This window comes from Fonsecaea erecta (assembly GCF_001651985.1).
Source record: "Fonsecaea erecta strain CBS 125763 chromosome Unknown Scaff6, whole genome shotgun sequence".
Lineage (NCBI taxonomy): Eukaryota > Fungi > Ascomycota > Eurotiomycetes > Chaetothyriales > Herpotrichiellaceae > Fonsecaea > Fonsecaea erecta.
Window position 1 is genome coordinate 996,291 of NW_017387249.1, and position 22,564 is coordinate 1,018,854.

The 22,564-nt window shown below is 52.9% G+C and overlaps 6 protein-coding genes across 6 annotated transcripts; 3 read left to right on the top strand and 3 right to left on the bottom strand.

Annotated features, from left to right (window-relative positions):
• Positions 1-1,319: 1,319 nt before the first annotated feature.
• AYL99_07388 (hypothetical protein) lies at positions 1,320-3,366 on the top strand (the record flags this gene model as incomplete). Its single annotated transcript, XM_018838897.1, has 5 exons — positions 1,320-2,261; positions 2,315-2,500; positions 2,547-2,970; positions 3,017-3,066; positions 3,130-3,366. 5 exons carry the CDS (start codon positions 1,320-1,322, stop codon positions 3,364-3,366), a joined length of 1,839 nt encoding a protein of 612 aa, XP_018691665.1.
• Positions 3,367-5,152: 1,786 nt separating this feature from the next.
• Positions 5,153-6,366, top strand: AYL99_07389 (hypothetical protein; the record flags this gene model as incomplete). Its single annotated transcript, XM_018838898.1, has 2 exons — positions 5,153-5,318; positions 5,381-6,366. The coding sequence occupies 2 exons, from the start codon at positions 5,153-5,155 to the stop codon at positions 6,364-6,366; spliced, it is 1,152 nt and encodes a 383-aa protein (XP_018691666.1).
• A 554-nt stretch (positions 6,367-6,920) lies between these two features.
• AYL99_07390 (hypothetical protein) lies at positions 6,921-9,164 on the bottom strand (the record flags this gene model as incomplete). Its single annotated transcript, XM_018838899.1, has 1 exon — positions 6,921-9,164. One exon carries the CDS (start codon positions 9,162-9,164, stop codon positions 6,921-6,923), a length of 2,244 nt encoding a protein of 747 aa, XP_018691667.1.
• Positions 9,165-10,107: 943 nt separating this feature from the next.
• AYL99_07391 (hypothetical protein) lies at positions 10,108-11,076 on the bottom strand (the record flags this gene model as incomplete). Its single annotated transcript, XM_018838900.1, has 1 exon — positions 10,108-11,076. The coding sequence occupies one exon, from the start codon at positions 11,074-11,076 to the stop codon at positions 10,108-10,110; it is 969 nt and encodes a 322-aa protein (XP_018691668.1).
• Positions 11,077-11,914: 838 nt separating this feature from the next.
• AYL99_07392 (hypothetical protein) lies at positions 11,915-13,663 on the top strand (the record flags this gene model as incomplete). Its single annotated transcript, XM_018838901.1, has 1 exon — positions 11,915-13,663. One exon carries the CDS (start codon positions 11,915-11,917, stop codon positions 13,661-13,663), a length of 1,749 nt encoding a protein of 582 aa, XP_018691669.1.
• A 1,243-nt stretch (positions 13,664-14,906) lies between these two features.
• Positions 14,907-22,537, bottom strand: AYL99_07393 (hypothetical protein; the record flags this gene model as incomplete). Its single annotated transcript, XM_018838902.1, has 2 exons — positions 14,907-15,969; positions 16,038-22,537. 2 exons carry the CDS (start codon positions 22,535-22,537, stop codon positions 14,907-14,909), a joined length of 7,563 nt encoding a protein of 2,520 aa, XP_018691670.1.
• Positions 22,538-22,564: the final 27 nt, after the last annotated feature.

Consider the following 22,564-nt stretch of genomic DNA (forward strand, 5'->3'; position numbering starts at 1 on the left):
CGAGGCACGGTCGTGTGCTGGACTCTCCTGGATCCTGAGTTGAAGCGATAATTCCGTTACCGTGAAATTGTCGCAGGGGGGAAAGACCATTTGGATCACCTCAAACCTCGCCCCAGGCAGAGGAAGGCCACATAATATACCATCTCGCCGTCCTTGAAGCTCTCGTGTTTGGTCAACCAGGAAGTCTTCTTTAACTCTTGAATCATGCTGAGAGGTATGAACAAACTCCCCCGGCGGCGGTTAAATGTGGTGGGGTCTAAAGACGGCAGCGATTCTGTTACGCTGTCGGGCTCCAGAGCTGCTCAACGGGTGTGCTCCATACCAAGAGCAATAAGCCACTGAAAAGCTTGTGCCTGGATACTGGCAAAGGCAACATTAGGCGTGGCCAAGCGAGGTCCAAGCTCGGATGCTTCTCATCCCGCGCTATGTCTAGAAACATCAGGGTCGAATCCCGTCTTTTTTGGGGGTGGACATGCCAAAACATGCCCGACCTTACGGGCCATCCGGGGCCAGCTGACTTCAACACTTGGCCCGCCAAGGGGCTATTGGGGGAGGGTTCATGGTGTGACTGGTGGTCGATGTCAACGGCGTGCCGCTTGGGGCAAACGCTCTGGGGGCAGCAGGGGCAAAGGGGGGGCCGTCAGCCACCGAGAAGCTCTGCGGGAAGAGCGTGCTGATTAATTAACGATGGTATTTTGATTGGAGGGGGTTGTCGGCATCTTCCAGAAGGATGGTGGTGATGGATAGGAGAAGGTGTGGTAGGTCAAGAAGAGTTGCAGCGTGCAGTGTGTTGAGATACGTAGCAGATGGCACCAGATGGCAACTGGGGAGATAAGGTGAGGATGATGGATGAAGATGCAACGTGCAGCTGCCGGTCACGGCGGCGGCCTATCGAGCTTTTGGTGAGGAACTCAGTTCCGTGATGGCGTTCGTGGCACTTCGGTGCTTGCTTGTTTCTCCCACCCATTTTCTCTATCACTTGCTTCATCTCAACATCAAGTCAAGCAGTCCGTCCCGCGAGATCAAGCTTCTCAAATGTCACTGTATCTGGCGTTGGCGAAGCTCAAACGATGACCGTATGCTCAGCGTGATTCCAGAAGGTGAGCTTGCTTTGACGGGTCGCCAGTTCTCACATCGTCTTCACCTTCGTCGTCCAAGTACACATGAACAAAACCACGAGACTATCTTCTCACAGCTATCTCTTTTCCAGTCGTTGCTACTTTGCTGGTCCCTCATCTCTTTTGTTCGCAGCTTGCTTTGTCGATACTCTCGCCGCCAGGTAACAACCTTACCCATTATTATTGTCCATGCGTGCCAATATGCTTTTGTCGAGGTGGTCTCGGGTGTCCTTGCTTGCTCAAATATCGGCTGCCTTGGTGATCTCTCTCGCCGGTCATGCTCAAGCTAAGTTTTTAAAAAGTGAGTTCACACTCTTCCGAGCAAAGATTGCCTGCAATGCCCTGACTCCTCCAGCGGACCTGAGATGGCCGGTCTTTCGGAAAGCCCAGGGCGACCTCCAAGCAAGCCTCACCGATCTGATGATACTGAGAGAACCTGATAACGACCCGGTATTTGAGAAGGCCATGCATGTGGTTGACAATCTCGCGACTCAATCCACCTGCCATCAAGCCGCAGCGGCTCAGTTGCTGGTCACTTGTAAGACCGCTGGCGCAACCATGACGCGAGATCAAGGGAAACATGAACTCCTGGAAAGAGCACAGTCAGTCTACGCCGTCCGAGTGGCTGTCTGCGAGACGGGCGAAGGCAGAGCAGCAGTTCCCTCTGCATGCAAACCAATTCTCGAAATCCCTCAGCGGCTTGATCACGAGATTGACGTGGTCAATAGCAAAATTCTGGCCTCGTGTCTCGGAGCGTTGATCACGGAACATTACTACTGGACGAGCTACAGCAACAGCAGACAAGATGCTCAAACTTTATGTCAAGCTACCACAATCGAGTCCACCAGACTGGAAGCCCTTCAGTCCTACCAAAAGCTCGCACAACTCCTTCCAGAGCTTCGTGCCGCAATGGGATCAACTCAGTCGCAGTGGCTGGCATTTCTCAGACAGCAGCAGGAACAGATCCGGCATGTGAGCAATCTTCAGCAGAAAAATCAAGACGAACGTCAAGCGCAGCATAAACTCGAGCTTAGCATTTTCCGCGACGCTATGAATACGGCCAAAGGAGGCCTACATGACGTGTTTCAGAATCTGCACCGACGCATAGCTGGTACCGACCAGAGCGTGGCCCAGACTCGCGAGGTAAGTATCATGGTGCAGCGGCCGTTGAACGATCTACTAATTCGTACCGACAGGCCCTCAGAAACGTGTTTGCCGATTTTGCCAAACTCCGCGATTTACTGCACGAAGCGATTGCAACCACGGGTGAGAAACACGCCGAAGCAGCTGCTGTCCAAATGCAGGAGATGAACAATGTCCACGAGCTAGCCCTTGCCACCACAAAAGCTCTCAAAAGCATGCAGGCGGGCGGAGTTGTCCAGGTTTGCGAGGGACTGTCCCGGGTCACACAGAGACTAACGAGAACAGGGTGTTAATGAAATTCTCTATGGAATACAGGACCGGCTCGAGGGGATTGCCAGTGCACAATCCGCACAGTTAGCGAGCACTGAACACCATCTGCAACTCAGCGGCAAACTATCGGCGGCTCAAGAGGCCAACCTGGCCCTGGGCGAACAGATCAAACATTTCACTGCGTCTCTTGCTTCCGAACTCGATACTGCAAGCGCTACAGCGAGACGAGTGTCCACTAAATTGGACCGAGTCAATCAGGCATTGACGCGCTTTGAGGCAGTTTCTGCTGTACTCAACTCGCTTTTTGCGGTCATCACTATACCGTGCCAAGTTGCGGAACATCTTCATTTAAGACTACTGGGACTTTTTTCCATGCCGGCCTTACTGCTGTCATTCTGGAAGCAACGAATGTATTCATACATAACGATGGCTTTCTACGGTATGTTCTCCGATCCGGACCCGTCTGAGGTGCTAACAGCTTCCAGTATTCCTAGAAAGCCTGATATCGTTGATAGAGGAGCACCACGACAACGTTGTTGGTCCCTTGCGACACCTCCTCCAGCAATGCCGAACAATGATATTGACTTTCGCGTCCCAGATCTCCTTCAAGCAGCTGTTGGTTGCTGCGATGGGGTCGGCCGTTGTCCTCTGCTGTTTCCTGCTGGCACAAAACCGTCCCAAGCCTCAGCGAAGAGCGACGTTGCTTCGAAAATCCATCGAAGAAAAGCACTGCCTGACAATCGCAGAACGCTTCTCCATCGAAAACAGACTGCGCCATGGCAAACGCACACGACCTTCTGGAGACCGATACCGACGAGCGGCGACTGTGTGCTAGATTTCCGCTTCGGGACTATCGTGCATGGCTTTCATCTTTTGATCTTATCATCATCATTTACGCTTATCATCGTGGAGATCATGACTCTATGACGCTGAGATACCCGGGGATTTGAGAGGACACGGTGGGGTAGATGGCGTTATTCTACCTGGCGAGGTAGAGGATCTGTTTTTATTTGGTACCCGTCACTTGTTTGCATTGATGCAATGGTTCAGAGAAAAAAAAATGCATGTGAAAGATGGGTGCATGGCGCGAACAGATGCCGTTGCGTATAGACTCGAACGGCATTTGGTCGACAGGCTTCCAAGAAACCTTTGATGAAGCAGCATTTGCAAGTCAAGAATCTAACATTTAAGGCAGATACACGATTGATTGCACACTCACCTGTCCTTCGACGTCAAGCATTATTGGTCTGAGTCGAGTTACAGAGGACTGAGGCAGGCTGATCTGTCTGTAGAGAGACCTTTTTCACAGACATGCCGCAAGGGTCCAAACTCTTATTTCCAATATCGACGGCTGTCTTCGTCCACGCTATGGCTGCTATGCTTGTGACAGTGAAACCAAGCGTTATTTATGACATGTGCAGTTCCTAGACAGATTGGGAGCCAGTGAATGGCGTTAGGTGGTGAAAGGTGGCCTACGCAATACATGCCTTAGTGGCCCCAAAACACCACGAGGGCGAGGTCAAGGGTTCGTAGTCGACAGTGCCAGACGAAGCGATTGCTGGAGATGATGGAAAGGAAGAGTCTCCGGGGCTGAGAAGAAGATACGTATCGCCCGACTTTGTCAGCAGCACTGTTCCCTCGTCTCCTCCCTCCCATTGACATCTCCGATGTGTTCTCATCTCATCTATGTTTGGATGAAGCCGCAATTGCGAGTACCCTTCTCACCCTTTTCACCTGTGGTTCCGAGTCCGTGCCCTGAGACTATCCATGGACTCTCACGTGAAGAGGAACAAGACTGGCCATGTGGCCGTGATCAAATCCCTGACATTCTTCACGGCACCAAGGGCAGCCATCATCAGGACTGCCTAGAAGTTGCCAAGGTGAAACCCCTGATGATTGCAGGGAGCACATTCGGGACCGAGATCGGATTAGCCCAAAGCCTACAAGATGATACCTTCGCTATACGAGGTACATCAGCGAACAGTCACTTAGTCCCTCCAGTGCTTGGGCACAACTTCCCCCAAAATGAGCCTGCACATCCTCCTCGAGGACTAGCAGGTCAGTCAAGAAGACGGAGGGAGGTTGACTCTCGTTTCACATGCCTGCACTTGTGGCCAACCACTCCGTGTTGGAAGCGAAGTCTGCACCTTACGAACCAGCCAGCCATCTTTGTCCGTGCTGTTGGGCGGGCCTTACTGCGATTTGGACCTTTGGTTGGTGAGTTTGCAATCATGTCGCTTGATAGGCGCCTGGCAGCAACGAACAGTCCGGCCCCCAGCCCCAAGTCTTTAGCGTGGGACCTTCGCCCAGGGGCCACTTCAGGACGATGCCATTTGTTTGTTGCATGGGAGAGATTCGTACAGCCCTACAAGGAACAGCGTAAGGTGCCTAGAAGCGTCCCTGGGAGCTTCACCCATGTGTGCCAGCCCGTTTGCGAAGCTTTCTAAACAACGCTACGTCTTATCGAACGGCTGCTGCCTTTCGCCGGCAACTTAGGTGGTGATACAGAAGTTAGGGACGTATAAAGACGACGAAGAAGCTGGTTCATTTACCGTTTCCTATCCCCTCTGGTCAAATCCCTTCAATATTTCCCCAGCGACGATACAGCCTGTGACTCCGATATGGCGCTGACGAGAATACTAACCGCCATTGCTACCTGCTTCCTGATCTTAGGCACTGTCCTGGATGCTGCCGATGCCGGCAACTCGTCGCAGCACGTTGTGCCCAATGCCACTGGAGACAAAGCTCTCGACCCGGAAAAAGTGCAGAAATACAGGTCTCTTCTTGGTAAGCAAGTCGATCAGGTCCCTTGTCCCTCCGCCCTTGTTGTTGACAAGTATTTATCGTAGACGAATTCAACTGGAGAGTCAAGTTCGAGGACGGATTCAAGTGGCACGACATAATCGACAGTTACACCCCAGCCAATGCGGACTGCTCGCCGAGATGTCTGAATTGTGCACCTGGCTGTAACCCAAGATGCTGTGCGCTTGACAGTTCTGAAGCAACCAAGGACAGGTCCAAGGCCTCTCCTGACGCGTTCATCTCTCACCCGATCATACCCGGCATCGGGCGCCCTCTTCCCATTCCACGGCTCGGCTGTCCTTGCCACTGCGAGTCGTGGTGCCCCAGAAACGTCCAAATTGTCTGCTGCTTCACGCCGGCCTCCGCCTCCTCGCCCGACGGACCAGGAGAGCTTACCGCCCGTCAGCAAACCGGCGCCGTCGTCGACAACGAGGAGACACAGAAGAGTCTCCTCGACCATATCCTCCCCACCCATGGACGTTTCTGGGGCCACCCCAGCCACCCAGAAGCCTGCCCGTGTTACTGCGCCTCGACCTGCCCGGCATATATCCAGACGATCTGCTGCACGACGCCAGGGTCCGACGCCCGCATCGTCCACGAGCCTCCCCCGAAGCCGTTCGACGTCCTAGCGATGGTCACCGAGACCGCGACGGGGGACCCGGTCTCGATCCTCGCCGCTATCAACCTGACCGTCTTCGACAGCTTCATCACCATGAACCTCGTGCGCGGACTCGGGCGGATTGACGAGGTCGCGTACAGCGACGCGACCAAGACGTTCGAGATCACGCTCGGCGTCGTGGTCGGGCCCCAGCACGCCAAGCAGGCGCTGGCCCACACGTTCGTGGTCGTCGACGGGTCGGGTCTGCTGGAGGAAGAGCAGGTCTTGCTCGGCATGGGCTTCATGAACAGGATCGGCGTCCGCAGTGGAGTGGGAGGTGGGGGTGGTGGCGCGCTGATAGTGAACAAGGACTTCCTCACCCCTCTGGAAGAAGGCCTCCCTGTGCTGACGGGCGTGGTGGATGGGGACGCTTAGCCTCAAGTGAAGGTATGAGTAGTCAGGCAGTCAGTCAGCCTTGCCGCGTCCGGAACCGGGTAACTGGATTATCTGGATCGACTGCACGAAGGGCGGAGAATGGAAGAATTGTGTCCCCGGGAGATGTTTGTTTTCTATTCCTGTCTGCCCGTCTCTCTCTCTCTGTCTCTCTCTCTCTCTGTGTGTGTGTCTCTGGGTGTCTACCTGAGTTCATCGACTGGCTGCTGCCGGCTGGCTGGCTCGCCGGTCGATTACATTTTCGAGAGAGCAAGAAAAAAAATTGAGCCCAGGGGAGATGAAACAACTCTCTACAGCAGGTTGTGTACATCTATACATATGTCACAGTCTAGCAAAACAAACTCTAAGCGAACGAGAGAATATCATGAAGCTAACATCTCAATAAACGTAAGTGGCACCCATCCGCGCATTCACATGGTCGCCCAATGACATGTCGCAGCACCGAAAAGAAAAGGATCGAGAGAAATTCTTGCCAGCAAGAAAAGTCCGAGTTTTTTCCCTCTTCCTTGCGGATGACAGGCGTGCCAGTTCTGGTTTCAGACCAGACTCTTCAGGACGAAACCGGTCCTGGGCTCGCCGTCGACAGCAACACGCGTGGCTTCACGCTTGATTTTGGTCTCGTTGAATACCCGGCGTTCCTCGCCGACCCCAGCCCTCTTCCCAATCTTGTTCACGTCCACGGCTTCCCTTTCGATGTTGTCGTCTCGGAAAGCGTGCAGCCCCAGCGCTGGCAGGCTGAAGCGGAAAGCCAGATCTCTCACATCTACGGTGCGCAACGCCGTATACGCTAATGCCGCACTGGCTACGCCGAAGACAATGTAGCATAGACACCCTGCGATAAGGATTGCCAGTGGCACTTTCGGGACTTTCGCCACGAGTAGAGGGGTACGTGTCTGTTCTTGTAGGTTGGTTCGCGAGGAGAGAAACGGGCCGATCACGGTCATCACACGCGACGAGTAGCTGTTGGCGAAAGAGTCGGCAAGTTGCTGCGGGTTGGATTGAAGCGCTGCCTCGAGGATAAAGTCCTGCAGATCGTTGTCAAAGCTGTCATAGCTGCCGTAGATGTTGTATCCGTGGAAGATCTCTGCGATCGTGCCGTTGGGGGAAGGAGTGAGCGTGTTAATTCTGGCAGATGAGTTGACCCAGTTGTAGTCGACCAGATATGTAGTGTACTGGCATCGGAGCGTGAAGTCGAGGTAAGGCGTAGGGCCCTGGTAGATTCCTGGATCCGAGGACAGGTTTACGCCGGCACGTTGGGCTGTAGACTGAAAACGTGCTGCGATTCCCAAGTAGACTGGGTTGATAAGCTCCGAGTCCGGCATAAACGGTCCCAGATTGCCGGCTGGATCATAGAGGGTGCTCAGTTCTTTGTCCATAAAGAAGGAGTATTGCAGGGCAGCGCCGCGTTTGAATCCTAGAGGTGGCACAGAACTATCGTCAATGAGCATGCCAGTGTCGCTCACGTTGGGGGCTTTGCCTAGCACTCCCCAAAAGTTCTCGGTGCAGTTGAATTGGCTGTATGTATTCCCCGGGCCACCACTTGTCCAGTTACAGAGTGTGGTAATAGGCTCGCAGGTCGTAATTACACCGGTGGTGTAGGCTTGGAAGTCACGGTAAGGAGACAGGCCGTGGCTTTGGGGGATGAGGAGTGCTACCTTCGCAGCACCGGAAGACGTGACATTCGACGGCTCGTATGAGGGGGTATCGACCAGGCGAACTTCACTGATATTAGATGTGCCGTGCTGAAGATAGAAGATTTCGTTCTGGCTTGAGACATAGGCGTTGTAATCCGCCACGCCGAGTTCTGCATTACGGGAGCATGGCAGTCCAAAGTTGTCGCTACGGTGGAGAGCAAGACATGCTGACGATAACTCATAGCCATAGGCGTGAGCCAGGGCCGAGACAGACACTTGGTCGAAGTTGATGGTTGAAGTCGTGTAGTGAAGGGCCGTATCAGCGCCGAAGACGACACATGCTAGGACTAGTGTCATAGTCAAAGTCCGTGCAGCGCGCTTCAAGGCCGGAGGTATGACCACTCCATCTTCTTTCGCGTAAGAGAAGTATCTTCTCAGTCTTCCCATTGAGGCCAGGCAAAGGCCGACAAGCAAGCTGTACTGATACGGAGTAGGAAGATCTTGTTGTTCGGAACATGACGAAGACAGATACATGAGTAGCGCAGACTGGAAACTGGACAGGTTCATGATGAAGCCAGCAAGGAGAGGGGCAAGAGTCGATGCCCATGATGCGACAAACGCGATCCGAGTTGCTGAGTAATTGACCAACACAACAGCATGATCACTCAACGCCTGCGAATTCGACACTTCCTCGAACAAGCTTTCCTCGGATTTGACCCTGTAGCCGAAGATCAGCGCCAGCAGTCCGGCGACAAGGAAGGCCATGGGCAGGACGATAGTCAAGGTGGGGAGGAGGATGGTTTTCCAGAGCATCCATTTTGGGCATCTCGGGTCATGAATTGTAGAAGAGAGGGCATAGTATTTTTCAGTCAAGGGCCAGTCGCCAGACCGGAAGGACGCAACTTCGTCCAAGCTTGCCACATTCTTGCTCTGAGAGGTGTCGAAAGAGAAGCCCACTTTTTGGAATGACGCCTGGGACCAAGCCGAGTCGGGGGGTTTTTGAGCATAGCCTTGAACGCCATCGTTGGAAGGCATTGGTCTGTGATCGCCATGACCTAGGATGTCACTCAAACGTCCGGACAGCACAGGTGGCCTGTTGTCTGTGAAAGGAGTGGCAAATGACCAGAAAGGATTCATAGAAGCCATATGGGAAATTGAACTTCAACTTAGGCGAGTATTCCTGCTGCGCAGTCCAGAAAATCCTTGCTGGCGGTCTGATCTTGGACCAAGCATGCACGAGGGTGATAGGGGATAATATGGTACTTACCATGAACAAATGTTACTTTCCAAGCACTAGCTTGGCTTTGAAGACACAAGATGCAACCAAAACATAACGCTGAACAGGAGTCGTAGTTTTGTGTCGCGAAAGTGCATGCCGTGAGCCAGAATGCTAACGACACGACGAGACCCACACCATTCTAGACGATTTTGTAGCATAGTCGACTGTGGCTGCTGGTTGCCTTGTGGCAGGCGAGAGCGAATAAGATGACAAGGAAGCCTGCCCTGAAGAAAGCATATGGATGTTGAACAGCCACATTTGCGTGATGATTGGCAGACTGAAGGAATTCGTCCATCCTCAGCTGGAGCAACCTTGAAGCCAAAGGGCTGGTAGCGACGATAGGATGGATCCCTAGTTTCTCCCGGGAGATCGAGAAGAACGTTCGTTGGGCTGTGGCTGTTGAGGTGCATGGTTTTGGCCCCCAGCCCTTGGAATCGCACCATCAGCACGGTGATCCACAAACCGTCAAAAGAACCGCCAAGGTAGCTGGATCCCAGCCGGCACTAGAATAGAGCGTCTATCCTTTCATGACATTCGATTGGTCTTATAAGGGGTAACAATTCTCCGACCGACGCGGATTCAAACTAGCGAGCCAGCTCGCCGGCCGAAGCTGGAATACTCGTACGCAGTTTGCAAGGCCCCGAGGGTTCTGGACATGCCGAACACAATGTCATGGGTATCATTTGGCTTGTATGCTTAGCAAGAGCTTTGTTCGCTGTGCGCCTGTCCCTCAAGGTCTCTGGCGCCAGATGTTGAGTCCCTTGTGGCTCGTATCGTCATCGTCCAACTCACCGTCTTGACCTCTAAGCTTCATAGCACTGGCCCCTTCGTTTCCTCGAACTCGCCAACCTCTCCGATTACAGTCTTCAGAACCTCGGGCACAATGACGGCTGCATCTCCCTCGAAGAACCAATCGTGCTTATTCAGTTCTTGTGCATCGCTGCGATCCATGTTGATGACCGCAACCCTAGCACCCATAGCTCTGGCGATGTTTGTGTAGCCCGCAGCCGGGTATACTTTGGCGCTGGTGCCAATCACCAACATGAGGTCGATTTTCTCACGCTTCGAAAAATATTCGTCCACCCCGTGGAGCACGTCCTCCGGCAACGGCTCGCCGAACCACACCACACCGGGACGGAGCAGGTTCTTTTTACAAGACGGGCATTGGGGAAGATCCTCGCGCTTGAGCTGGGGGATCTCCACATCGATGTCTGAAATATCAGCCCCTCGAATCAAAGCATGTTTCTTTTGCTTGATGGCTGCCTTGAGCTGCGAATCCTCGACATCTGGTGGAAGGGCCAGCGCTGGGACGATGGGGTCTGTGAAATCATTCTTGCGAGAATAACCACAGCCGTCTTCGTCCCAACATTTGACGTCAAACAGATTTCCGTGGAGGAGTTTGAGTTGGGCAGCAGGATGACCGGCGCGAGGGCTGAGACCGTCGACGTTCTGGCTGAGAGTGATGAAGTCGGGATTCCGGCGGGCCAACTCTGCCAGAGCAAGGTGGGCTCTGTTGGGTTTGGCATTAAGCGCCATGTGACGACGGTAGGAATAAAACTGCCACGATAGACCAGGGTCTTGTTGAAAAGCCTCAGGCGTGGCCAGCATGGTGGCATCATAGGTGCGCCATAGACCCCCAGCACCGCGGAAGGTAGGCAGGCCACTGGAGGCGGAGAGGCCGGCCCCCAAGAGAGCAACAATGCGTTTGGATGACTGGAGGTGCTGCGCAAAAGAAGCAACGTCGGTCAGGGGCATGTCGGTGGTGGCAAGATAGCTCATGCTTGTCGCGAGAACGGAATTCTCTCGGCGTAATATTGGAGAGGGCAGGGCAGGGCAGGGCAGGTGGATTTGGATCTGTTCTTCACTTGTATATCAGTTTCAAGGCCGAGTCAGAGGAGGAGGGGAAAATATGTGTATCCTGCTAGTGCTGCCTTGGATGCCTCCATCAGGCTGAAGGGGATCGAGTTGGACGATAGATGGAGGGTTGCTGATTTGAATTTGATTTGCGGGTTTGTGGTGACGAGAACGGGTTAGAGGGGTAAGTGGCCACAATAATGGTGGCAGCCCACCTGGAGCTGCACCTGGAGTGGCACCCGGAGTGGCACCTGATGAACCTGGAGCCCGCCTGGAGCACCCATCACCAGCCCACCGCCAGACGCCAATGTTGACTTACATAACAGGAACCAGGCCCGGAAGAGCAGCCGCCTATCAAGACGCCCGTAGCGTGCCACATGGCTCCAATAATGCGGTCACACATTATGGTCTGATCGGCCACAATTGAATTTCCCCTCTTCGCACTGCATGACATTCATGAGTCCCCAGAGAATTGCGGTGTCCTCCTTCTTTCCCTCTCGAGGACTGCAAATAAAGAGAAAGAAGATCCCGAACCACCTGGCAGTTCACAGCTGCGGACATCGAGACTCTTTTCAACCAACCCTCTTCCGCATCTCGCCGGGTTGCATCGTGCTTATCGCGAATCCCTCCCACCGCCTCCATTCTGATAACCCATTTTTGCCACCAATGCTGAAAACACCACGCTTATAACACTCTTTGCGTGTTTGTCCTACCACCGTGCCCGTCCGTCGGCCGTCGACACCCCTCGAGTCTATCTCAAAAGATGGAACGCCCGGTGCAGCCACGCCCCATCCGACGAAGGGTCAACGCCCTCCTCTACGTGAGCCAAAGAATAGGACCAGAACTCCTTCCCTACCTCCTTCACAACCCCAACCTAAACCTCCGAGTGATTTCGGAACTCTCGAAGTCCGAGTTCCAACAACATATGGCTCCTGGTGTCAGTTTGGACAATGTACAGTGGATAGAGAACAAAGCTCAAGATCCGTATCGCAACCAAGTCATGATGTTGGGACACCGGCTGGCTAAGTGGGCCGATTTCATGTTTCTTGCCATGGATGCAGGAATGATTACCTTGATGCTGAGCGGTTTCACCACCGACGTTCTTCTCCATTGTCTGAGGTGCTGGGACGTGTCAAAGAGAATTGATCTGTTGCCGGAGTTGAGTAGAGATCAGTACAGACACCCCATTTGGAACAGACAATTGTCCGAATTCCGGAGGAAGTGGGACTGGGTTCGTGTTTTATCTCCTGCCATTTTCGAGTGCTCGGCGAGTGGCACCAGCCTCGCTGAGCTGGGGGCAGATGATCTGGATGAGGACATCACCCCAGAATTCCGCTGGCAGTGGGCTGGACCGTCCGAGATGATTGATGCCATCGAGAGTGAAGCACAATCGGTCCTACGCGCCACCTCGCTCAAGACAAATTCGGCAATGCTGGACTTCCCAACTTCCAAAAACGCTTCTTCGAAACCTCAACTCCCCAGCGAGATTTGGACCATGATTCTGGACCACCTCGGCGACTGGGAACTTGCCACCGCCCTAGGAATTTTCACACACTTGCCGGTGCCTCACGAATGGGAGCCGCTCATTCCACAACCCGGGTCATCCAAGTCTCCCTCGCTTGAATACACCATCCTCACTAGACCTGTAGCTCAGGTCCAAAAATATTTCACCACAAACGCTTCCAATAACCCACCAACCACCTTGTCTCCAATCGCGACACGACTTATCTTTCGCTTCTCCATGACCGACCTGCTGACGTACCTGGCTCTTCAGCAAAAGGACATCTTCTGGACCTCGTTTGGCCTGGCCCTTCTGCCACACAAGGCCTCTTTGATCTACAATTCGCCCACCATCTTGCAGTGGTGGAAAGATTGTCCCGCCGTGATAAAGAAGGAATATGGTCCTGAAGCCTTAGATGGGGCTTCTCGCGCCGGATTTGTGGAGGTGCTGGATTGGTGGCTCAATTCAGGCCTGAAACTCACATACACCGAAAAGGCCCTGGAGTCGGCGAGTGCCAAAGGGCATGTGGAGGTGCTTGAGTGGTGGAAGGAGAATTCTCAAAAACTAGCAGGCACAGACCGCGAGATGCCGCTCAAGGTCGGCAAGAGCATCCTTCTCGCAGCGCAGAGCGGCCGGACCAACTCCATCGAGTGGTGGGAAACGTCAGGCATCCCGTATGCACACGAAGACGGGGTCGCCCGGCTCGCTTCCCAACACGGCCACGTCCCCGTACTCGAACTGTGGCATCGGTTCAAAGGGAGTAAGATGATATTCGACAACCAGGTCCTCGTTGGAGCTACGAAGAATGGCCATGCCGGCGTCCTGCAGTGGTGGAAGGACGTCAGCCGGAAGACTGGGCTGAGAGTGGAGTACAAGACGTGCGACATTGAGGAGGCCATGGAAGACGCGGTTGGTGGCGGCGGCGAAGGTGAAGTCCGAGAATGGTGGGCGCGTAACGGCCTGAACTTGGGAGTCGGCACGGGCGAGTGGATGAGGGTGAAGACGTTATGAACTACGTCCCTTCTATGGACGGCTGTCGAGGCGCCTTAAACGAGAAACGTTTCGACAGACTTCGCCGCAGCTCGTGGGTTTTCGTCTTCTGCGCATGGTTTCGTTACAGGGCTGGTTGGTCCTGGGAAGGAGGGGAGAATCTACACGACTCGAGTGGGACCACGGTGCCGTGCTTTATTCATCTTGTTGCACAATGGCTATTATTGCCGGTGCTGCATTCATCCCTTGCTACGTGTTCTCGTTATTATTGTTGTCACCAGCGTCAGGCGTCAGGGTGGAAGGACAGGGGAGAGCATGGTAAACGGACTGGGCGGGTAGGGAGCATATACCACGGCATGAGCACAACCTACGGCGTCAGGAAGAGAGGAGACGGTGCTAGCCATCATTATCATCATCATGAACAACAATCACGACAACAACACTAACGACATGCATGGCCGGCGCGACTTGTTTAGAAAATACCCACACAAAATAGGTTGATCGTTGCTCATCATTTGATTTCATTACAGTCATGACGATACCAGCGGACACGAATGAATGGGATATCGGTCTGAATGCCATCCCTTCTTTCCCTCCCGTCCCGAATCTTCAATAAAAAAGTAAGAGAAAGGGTGAGGATGGCGCTGATGTCTTAAGCCTCCCTTCCCTTGGTCATGAAGATGAAGAAAATGGACCAAGTCTGTCGCTTGCTCTTCATATCCGTTCGCACCTCAAAAAGCTCTCCCAATTCTTCCATCAAACCAGCGAGCATGACGTCCAAAGCTCGTTTGTCCCAGCGCTGTGCACTTGAATCGAAGCGACACCAATTCGACTCCTGCTCTGATACTCAAGCTGCGAATCCAGAACTCTCTTCGCAGAGTGCACGAGGTCCTGGTCGAAATCAGCCGCGTCATGCATGCGTCGTAGAGACTCCTTCTTCCTTCACCGAAATAAAAGGCCGACTACAAAGAAATAGCCCACAGCAATCACGCCAGCCATGTCCCCTTGCACCATTTTGGTCCACAGGCCATCCCAAGTCTTCAAGCAGGATTGCCCACTTTTATCATTATCCATCATCTTCGTCATGGGGAACTCGCCCGTTGGTTCTCATGAAGCATTACCCTTTCACTATCCCAGATCAATACGTCGACGCGCTACCTGCACGCCCAAAGTATTTGTGAAAGACCCTTCCAATCAATGAATGACGCCGAAAGTTGCGCCAGGCAAACGCTTGCTACCCTTTGAATGTTTTGCTTGGATGATTTCACGGGCTCAGTGGATCCTCGTAGTCCTCAGCACTCAATTCCGCCAGCTCACTGCTACCATCCTGCCAATCAGCCGAGCTCAGAGCCTCAACGGCTGTTTCAGCCTTGGCCCTCAAGCCAGCCATGGTGTTTTGGATCTCACTGATTTTCTCCTCGTGAATCGGGTTCTCGAGGTCAAAGTATGTTAGGCAATGGTCCACCACGTCGATCAATTGGCTGGCTTGGCCGGCCTGGAGCGTGCTATTTTCTCGGTTGCGTGGATTTAAGACGCTTGTCTGCACAAAGTTGGAACAGCTACTCGCCAACTCGTGCACCACCGAAACAAGTGTCGGGTAAACCTGGGGGTCTTGGAAAGCATGCTCCTGTAACGGGGTGAACAGAACCCGCTTCAGCAAGTCGACCGTTCCAAAACGGATGTTGAACTGGCCCTCGTTCGGTGCGAGCAAGAACGTGGGTGCCCACTGAGGTACAGTCTGTAGGACCACATCCTCTAGGAAACCCGCCACGAGATTGAGGTAGCTGTTTTCCACCTTCAACAAAGCGTCGACGAATTCAAAATACTCTCGGGCATATTCAACACCGACTGTTGCGATGCTTTCCAGAGCAGGTTGAACAAGGTCGAAAATTTGGTTCTCGGAACGACAAAACTCGCAGAAGGCAACGATTGGTCGTAGGAAGCTGCTCGCTATGTTGATATTTCGGTGATTCAGTCCAGTCACCAGTACGATGGAGAGAGCACCAGCGAGTTGTCGATCTGCTGAAAATGCTTCTACAAGAGTGTCCACCATTGCTGGATTTTGTCGTCCTGAAATCAAACGCCTGCACCATTCAAAGTGGGGAGGAATCTTGTTGAACCCAAGAAGGTCCGCCTCCCCGATGGTCAAGCTGATCTTCCTGTCACGCATTTGACGCTCTCTGGTTGCAGGTAGGTGGAAATCAATGCCTAGGAGTAGGCTGACAAAGAGGCGGATGACCACCGGATGGTTGAACGGCCGGTTCCTCTCCCGAGCACTCAAGTACGTAGTGTATCGGTCCTGAGCCTCTTGGACAATGGGAACTCGACTGGATTGTTCAGGTGCATCATGACGAGATCGTAACACTTTTCCAGAAAGTTTTCTTCGAGAACCCACAAGGTCTCCTCTTCACTCAACCGTTGCATGTTGTACAAGAGGCCAAAATAGTCTGCCCAACAACGGCCTGTTCTGGTTACCACGTCCCACAGTCGGGATAACTGTAGGAGACAGTCCCGAAGCCAGGTCTGGTACTCCGTCTCCAATTTCCTCGGTTCTGGATCACGGAGCGGGTCCTCCCTCAGCCCGCGAAGTCGAGAAAAGGTGCTATAGAATAGGTTCGCAAACGACTTTCGGACTGTCTGGTAGGGGCTACGGACAACCACATCTTCAAGCACTCGGGGGTGGTGAAACCAGTGAGCTATTGTTCTCGTGCAATCTTGGCACTGTTGTGCGCAAGTGAGGAGAACAGTGATAGTCTCTTCAAAGCAGGGCTGTTCCTTGAAGCGAGAGGATACTGAGCGCAGATAGTCCAAGACCATTTCGATCACGCCGGATTCGAGGTTGTGCTCTTCGCTGCATTTGTCCATGCCCTGCGGGAAGCGTTCGAGTAGCTTCTGGATGAACTGCGCGTGTGAAGCGTCTTGCGCGCAGTAGGAACGCAGGAAAAGCTCATTCTGTTGAGCGATGTGTTGGTCCAGTCGCTGGGGTAACGGGATGCGTACAGGATTTATTGTGTCGTGGCAACGATATTGCTCCTCGACCTTTTGAATACTCGATGTTCTCTGATAGAACAGCATGTAAGCGCTGTAAAATTTGGGAAGATGATAAAACCCGGCTTCTGAAGTACCTCCGAAGCAGTTGTCACGCATTTGGTTGGTGTCGAAGACGCCGACGTCTTGGTCATTAAACTGGACCCAGGACTCGTGTACAGGTTTTCCTGACGGTCGCTGGCGGATGAATGAGTAGTAATGACCAGAGTCTGCAGTCCCAGAGTGGACTATGACGCCGGTAAGCTGGAAGTAGTCTGGCTCTCCCGAGTGTTGCTCATCACTGAGCCTGGCGAGAGTATAGGGTGCGATATCAAGCGTATCGGGAAACTGAAACTCGTCGTTGACCTTCGTCCGCGTGCCGGTCATGATGTCGTAGTCAAACCGCTTGAGGTTGAATATCAGATTGTCCGGCACGTCTTTCAGGCAGGCGCGCTTGACAGCATCGACGTGGCGTCCGCAGGAAGTACAAGAATATTTGTTTTCGCCCTGAAGAACTTCTCCCTCGACATAGGCACGAAGGCTGTCTTCCAGGCGGGCTTTGCCCTTGATCTCAACTTGGACGGCGGAAAAGGGCTCCAGGCGTTCTGAAATGTGGTCGCACTCCTTCGACTTGACTTGCTGAACCAATTGGCCGCCATACATCGACCTGAACGTGACTCGGGCTGAAGGATCAATCTGACCCTCGAGACGATCAAAGAGCAAATTGAAGAATTCATCAACATCCATCTGAATCGACACATCGATTTGCTCGCCTTCGTAAGTCGTTATCGCTTCAACCGCCATCGAGGGATCAATGGACTTCTCGTAGGAATTTTGCATGTAAGCAAAGACCTTCGCGAGTTCGAGGACGAGCTTCTGATTTGAATCCTCCGAGCCCAGCATATTCAAAAAGAACTCTCGGAATTGCACATTCATGAAGAGTTGGGAAAACAAGGAGTTGAGGTAGCAAGTGTTCGAAAGATTCCGCAAACCGGCGTACCCGACCTCCGTCCGAAGATTTTGCCGATCGTGTGAATAGATGGGCTCAAAAAAATCTGGAGGTAGTAGGTCGTCTCCCAATTTGGTAACAACTACTGCGAGCTCCTGAGGGCCTTGACACAGCGCAAGAATGAGGCTGTACAGGCTTTCCCGTACGGTACTGTCGAGGACCGGCAATCTCGAGTTCTCACCGGCCCCAGCCCCATTTTCAGAGAGCGGCGGAAACAAGAATAGCGTTATGATCTGTTCGATGATCTGATCGCCAGTAGGAAGGGCGTCAGACGCCTTCAGCAGTTTACAGTTTTCGAGGAGCAGCTTGGTAAGACAGGCAACCACGTGATCGTTGAGGGGTTGACCTACAACCTCGACGTGTTTGTGTTTCAGGAGAATGGAGATCCACTGGTCAAAATACTGCTTGACCGCTTCAGGGGGAAAAGACTTGCCTATCCTCCTTAAAATAGCAAGCATTGTCTCGCAGACTTCGGCGCACCGCTCATGCTGCAAACAAGCGTGAGGCAGGATGTCTGCTAGGGCAGTCCACAAATGAGAAAGACAAGCTTCGATGGTAGCGGGGAGAAAGCGGGATCGTGGCGCTCTTGGATTGTTGATCTTGAGGTACAACTTTGTTCCAACAGCACCTGTCAAACCAACCACAACCTCGAGCAGTGAATGCCGCACATCGACTCGACGATCATCAACGAAAGCAGTGACGATTAGGTCCCTGAAGTCAGCTTCGGCATCCACATAGGCCCAAACTCGCTCATCGTGCAGGCACGCCTCGATGAAAGTTTCCAAGACTAGTTTCACCATGGCGGAAGATGAAATTTCGTCCATATTGGTGTTGTAGCTCTCCAGCGCAAAGCGTAGCAACCTTGAAGTTTGCGCTGCGAATCCTCGGTGATCCACAATGTATTCGCTCGATGTCTCTGCAGAAACCTTGGCTCGGAATGCTAGAAGAAGTGCTTCCATCAGGCTGTGAGCGATCGACATCTGAAGCCCGTCTGATGGGTTATTCAAATCCAGCTTGGGGAGGACTTGCAGGATGGTTTGGATGCTGTAGATGAGAAATTGGGAATCCGGGTTTGAGCTGAACGACTCATCCTCTATGCAAGATCGCAGAGCCCTCGCGCAATACAGGAGTCTGAAAGGCTTTCCTGGAGGCAGAAGTTCCATTGGCGACCTGTCTCTTGAACGTACGACCCGGACAAGTTCGGTCTGTGCAGAGAAGAGGCTGAGGAACGTGTACACCTCTCTTGATAGGCGCTCATCAGCATCAAGAAGCTCGTAAAGGTCATCAAAGTGGTGCATAATTTTGTTGTCAACAGGAGAAGTGGCTCGGGTAGACCGGGTTGGCGGACTCTCCGGCGTATTCAACGTTTTGTGGACAATCAGGAGGCCGGAGGCTACCTTGGACTCCGCGATGGTTGTTGATTGTCCTGCAAGCAATACCTTTTGCCCCAGATTGAACACAGAGAACTGTTTGAAGCCACTTGCCTCACAAAGATACTTGTGCAATTCGTCGCACGTGTTCTCAGACCCGATGGTAATGTTTTGCATCTTTTCGGTGATATACTTGCTTGCCGTGATCTGAATTTTGAGTTCGACAACCTCCCCTCTCTTGTCTGGAAACTCCGCAAGTCCCTGGATCTGCTGGTCCGGGACTGGACTGTACCGTGGTCGAAGTTTCATACCTTCAAGAAATTTCCTGAGGAACAGCAAAGACCGATCAAAACGCAGTTCCTCGGCGCGTATCTCGTCCTCAGAGGCAATAATCACCATGGGCTCATCTTCGCCACTCATGGTGCCATCCGTGTATGATTTTAGCTTAGACGCAGATGCTATAACCTGTTGCACCGAGCGGTCCACGAGGGAAGCATGAGTCGCGTCGATGACCCCTTTCGACCTTCGGGTCACAAGGTTGTTATCCAAGTACGTCCGGATGATGAAGTCGGTGGCTTGGTTTTCAATCGTGTTTGGAGGCGCATCCAGCATGACCTTCCACATTCTCTCGATCCCGGGTACTACAATGACACCCTCAGTGTCAGGGATAGTTTCCGTGGTGCGCTTGATAGTGTATGAGATCGACACCCTGATGAACTCTAGGACTTGTTCGTTGTAGTCTTGAGGGTCCAGAGTCGGCAAGTGTTTCTCGATGATCAAGTCCACGAGGATAATCTCCTCCTTGTTCTGCTTGATCCTAACAGCATGGGTCAACGTCTCCCACGCACGAGCCCTCACGGAGGTTGGGAGTTGTGAGAACGAATAGAAGGATGTCCAAAGTTCCTGCACGAGATCTGAAGTGAAGACTTCAGGGACATGGAGAACAAAGTAATACAGGCATGCGGATCGCACTTCATACATTGCCTCGATCGATTTGACGGATACACCGCGTGCCACCATCAGGTCGAATTGGTCCCGTAAATATGCAAAGTCGGCAATCAGCAGTGCCAGCAGGTCAAACTTGTCGGTGGCTTCGGCGATCCCGTCTCTTCCCAACATCGGTAACAAGCAGTTCAAGACTTGAAGATCGCCAGAGGCATATTCGCTATGGGCTTCGAGGTTCGAGGCAGCCTCGGATATGATCTGATTTCGCTCTTCCTCGTCAATCGTTGCAAAGGTAACCTCAGCTCGACCCAGAGACAGGACATTAGTCAGATGCTGGCCAAAGTCTCGTCGTATCAGCGGTGCTTGTTCAAGAGACGCATTCTCCTCCACCGAGGCCTCGCGCAGCAATCGTATGCATAACTTCCGCGTGATTGGATCCGTGGCATTTCCAAGATGCAGAGGAAATATACCTGTTTTTGTTCTCAGACTTTCGAACAGGAGGGCAGTGAACTGCAAGACGTGCAAGTCAAAGCGCTGAATAGGATAGTCCGACAGTTTTCGGCAGATGTAGTAAAGCGCATGAAGGTCGTATACAGTGAAACACATCTGGAGTAGATTGAAAACCTCGTGGACAGTCCGAGGGTCTTGACTCTCCACAATAGTTTTCCAGATATGGTCTGTATCGGCGTCTGTGTAAGTCCCCGAGACACAGAGGAAACCGACCACGTTATGAGCCCGACGAATCAACTGTGGGTGGGAGTCGACGCCGACAATGTAGTCCACCAATTGGTTCTCCTTGATGAACTTGACTAAGAATCTTACCAACGGATGAGACATGGCAGGCTGCGCCTGGCCACTGATATGCTCTTTGAACACTTGAACGAGATCAGTTGACATACTGTCGACGCCAGAGACCCGAAGTTCCATCCGGCCATTGGTGATGAATTTACGAAGTGTCTTGAACTTCCAGGCGTACGGCATTGTGCTAGGAAGATCAGAAACATCCGAATCGGCGAAACCAACTCCAGCAGAAGTTATAATGTCCTTGCCGATCTGCGGGATATCGACCGCAATCATGGACACCATTGGATTTAGAAGGTCAATTATTTTCCCCGCGGTCTCCAGATTGAGCCAGGCCGCTTGCTTCATGATAGCTTGTTGGATGGCGTTGTCTGCTTGCAAAATTATTCTCGCAGCGCCGTTGCGAATGTGATCAAGTTGTGAGAATGCCGCAGGGACAAAATTTGTCTCCGTACTGTACATGTTGGAGATCGGAGCCATGACGCAATTGGTCACCGAGAGCAAATTGTGAAAAGGTCGATACAAATCGGTTCGCTTCTGTATGAGAGCGCAAATTTCGGAGAACAGGGCGGAGATGGATGGTAACAGGCAGACTGTCGATGGGTCCCCAAGGCGGTCGATGACGAGCGTGTAGAAGTGCGTCCGATCGAAACTGTGTGCACGGGACAGTGCGTCGTAGAAGGGGATGCGGACCGAGAGGATCCATGTCAAAGGTTGCAGGTAGTTAGCACACAACAAGCCGACAGACTTGAGATCCCCGAGTTCTGGATCCTTACTGAGCGCACGTAGTCTCTGAGTGTCAAGATCAATCAGAAGCCTGGCAATTTGAGCAAAGGCCACGAAGAAGTCGACGAGGTCTTCAGTGCGAGCTCCAGGAGGCGGGCCTGCCTCTCGTCGCAGTAGGCCTTCGATGAGATCTGGCAGTCGGTGCCAGAAGTCTCTTTCTTCTTCATGCAGCGTGATGGAGAATTCATTGCAAACGGCGACAAATTCGATCATCCAGTCTTTGACTTGGCGGAATATGGCTCCATTTTGGCCACCGGCGTGCTGGAAGTTCTCTGATATGCGAGCAATCACTCTATGAGTGCTCCCTGGCGCCCACTCTTGAGAATAGGGAAACGTGCGGTTGACATAGCCGGATGGAAACGAATTCAGGACAGGGGAAGAGGCGCTTTCACCGCTGCTACGGTCAGTCGACCCGGTCTGGTTTGAATCTTGATCGAGGTCTTCAGGCTCAACAATCTCAATTTGAGGTCTCTTGCTCTTGGAAGCCGATGTCGACATGATCTCCGCCGACTCGGTCTGATGAGGGAGGGGGGCAGGTGCAGCATCGGTGTCTCCCTTTCCGTCGCCACCAACGGTAGAGGTGTCTGAAAGTGAGAAACTGGGCGGCATGCCCGCTCCTCCGGCTTCGGTGGTTGGTTGCGTAGCTGACTGAGAGGACAGCGGGCGGGTGTTGATGGTTACCTTGCTGGTGGGGGATATGAGAGCCGGAGGGGCTGCCGTTCTGGGAGGCAGCGGCGGTGTCTTGACGAGAGACCCTTCCTCATCGCTGGTGGCAAGCGCGACTGGCACAGAAAGTGCGGGGTTGGAATTGTCTCGCTGCAAATCCGACATGACATGCGTCCCGTCAGGCTTAGTATCACTCAGCCTTGGACGCTTGTGCTCATGCTCTGACAGCTCTGAACCTTCGGTGGAGTCGCTTCGGTTACGGATCGAAGAATCGGACTTTGAGGACGACATATTACGGAAGTCGCATCTGGAAGTCTG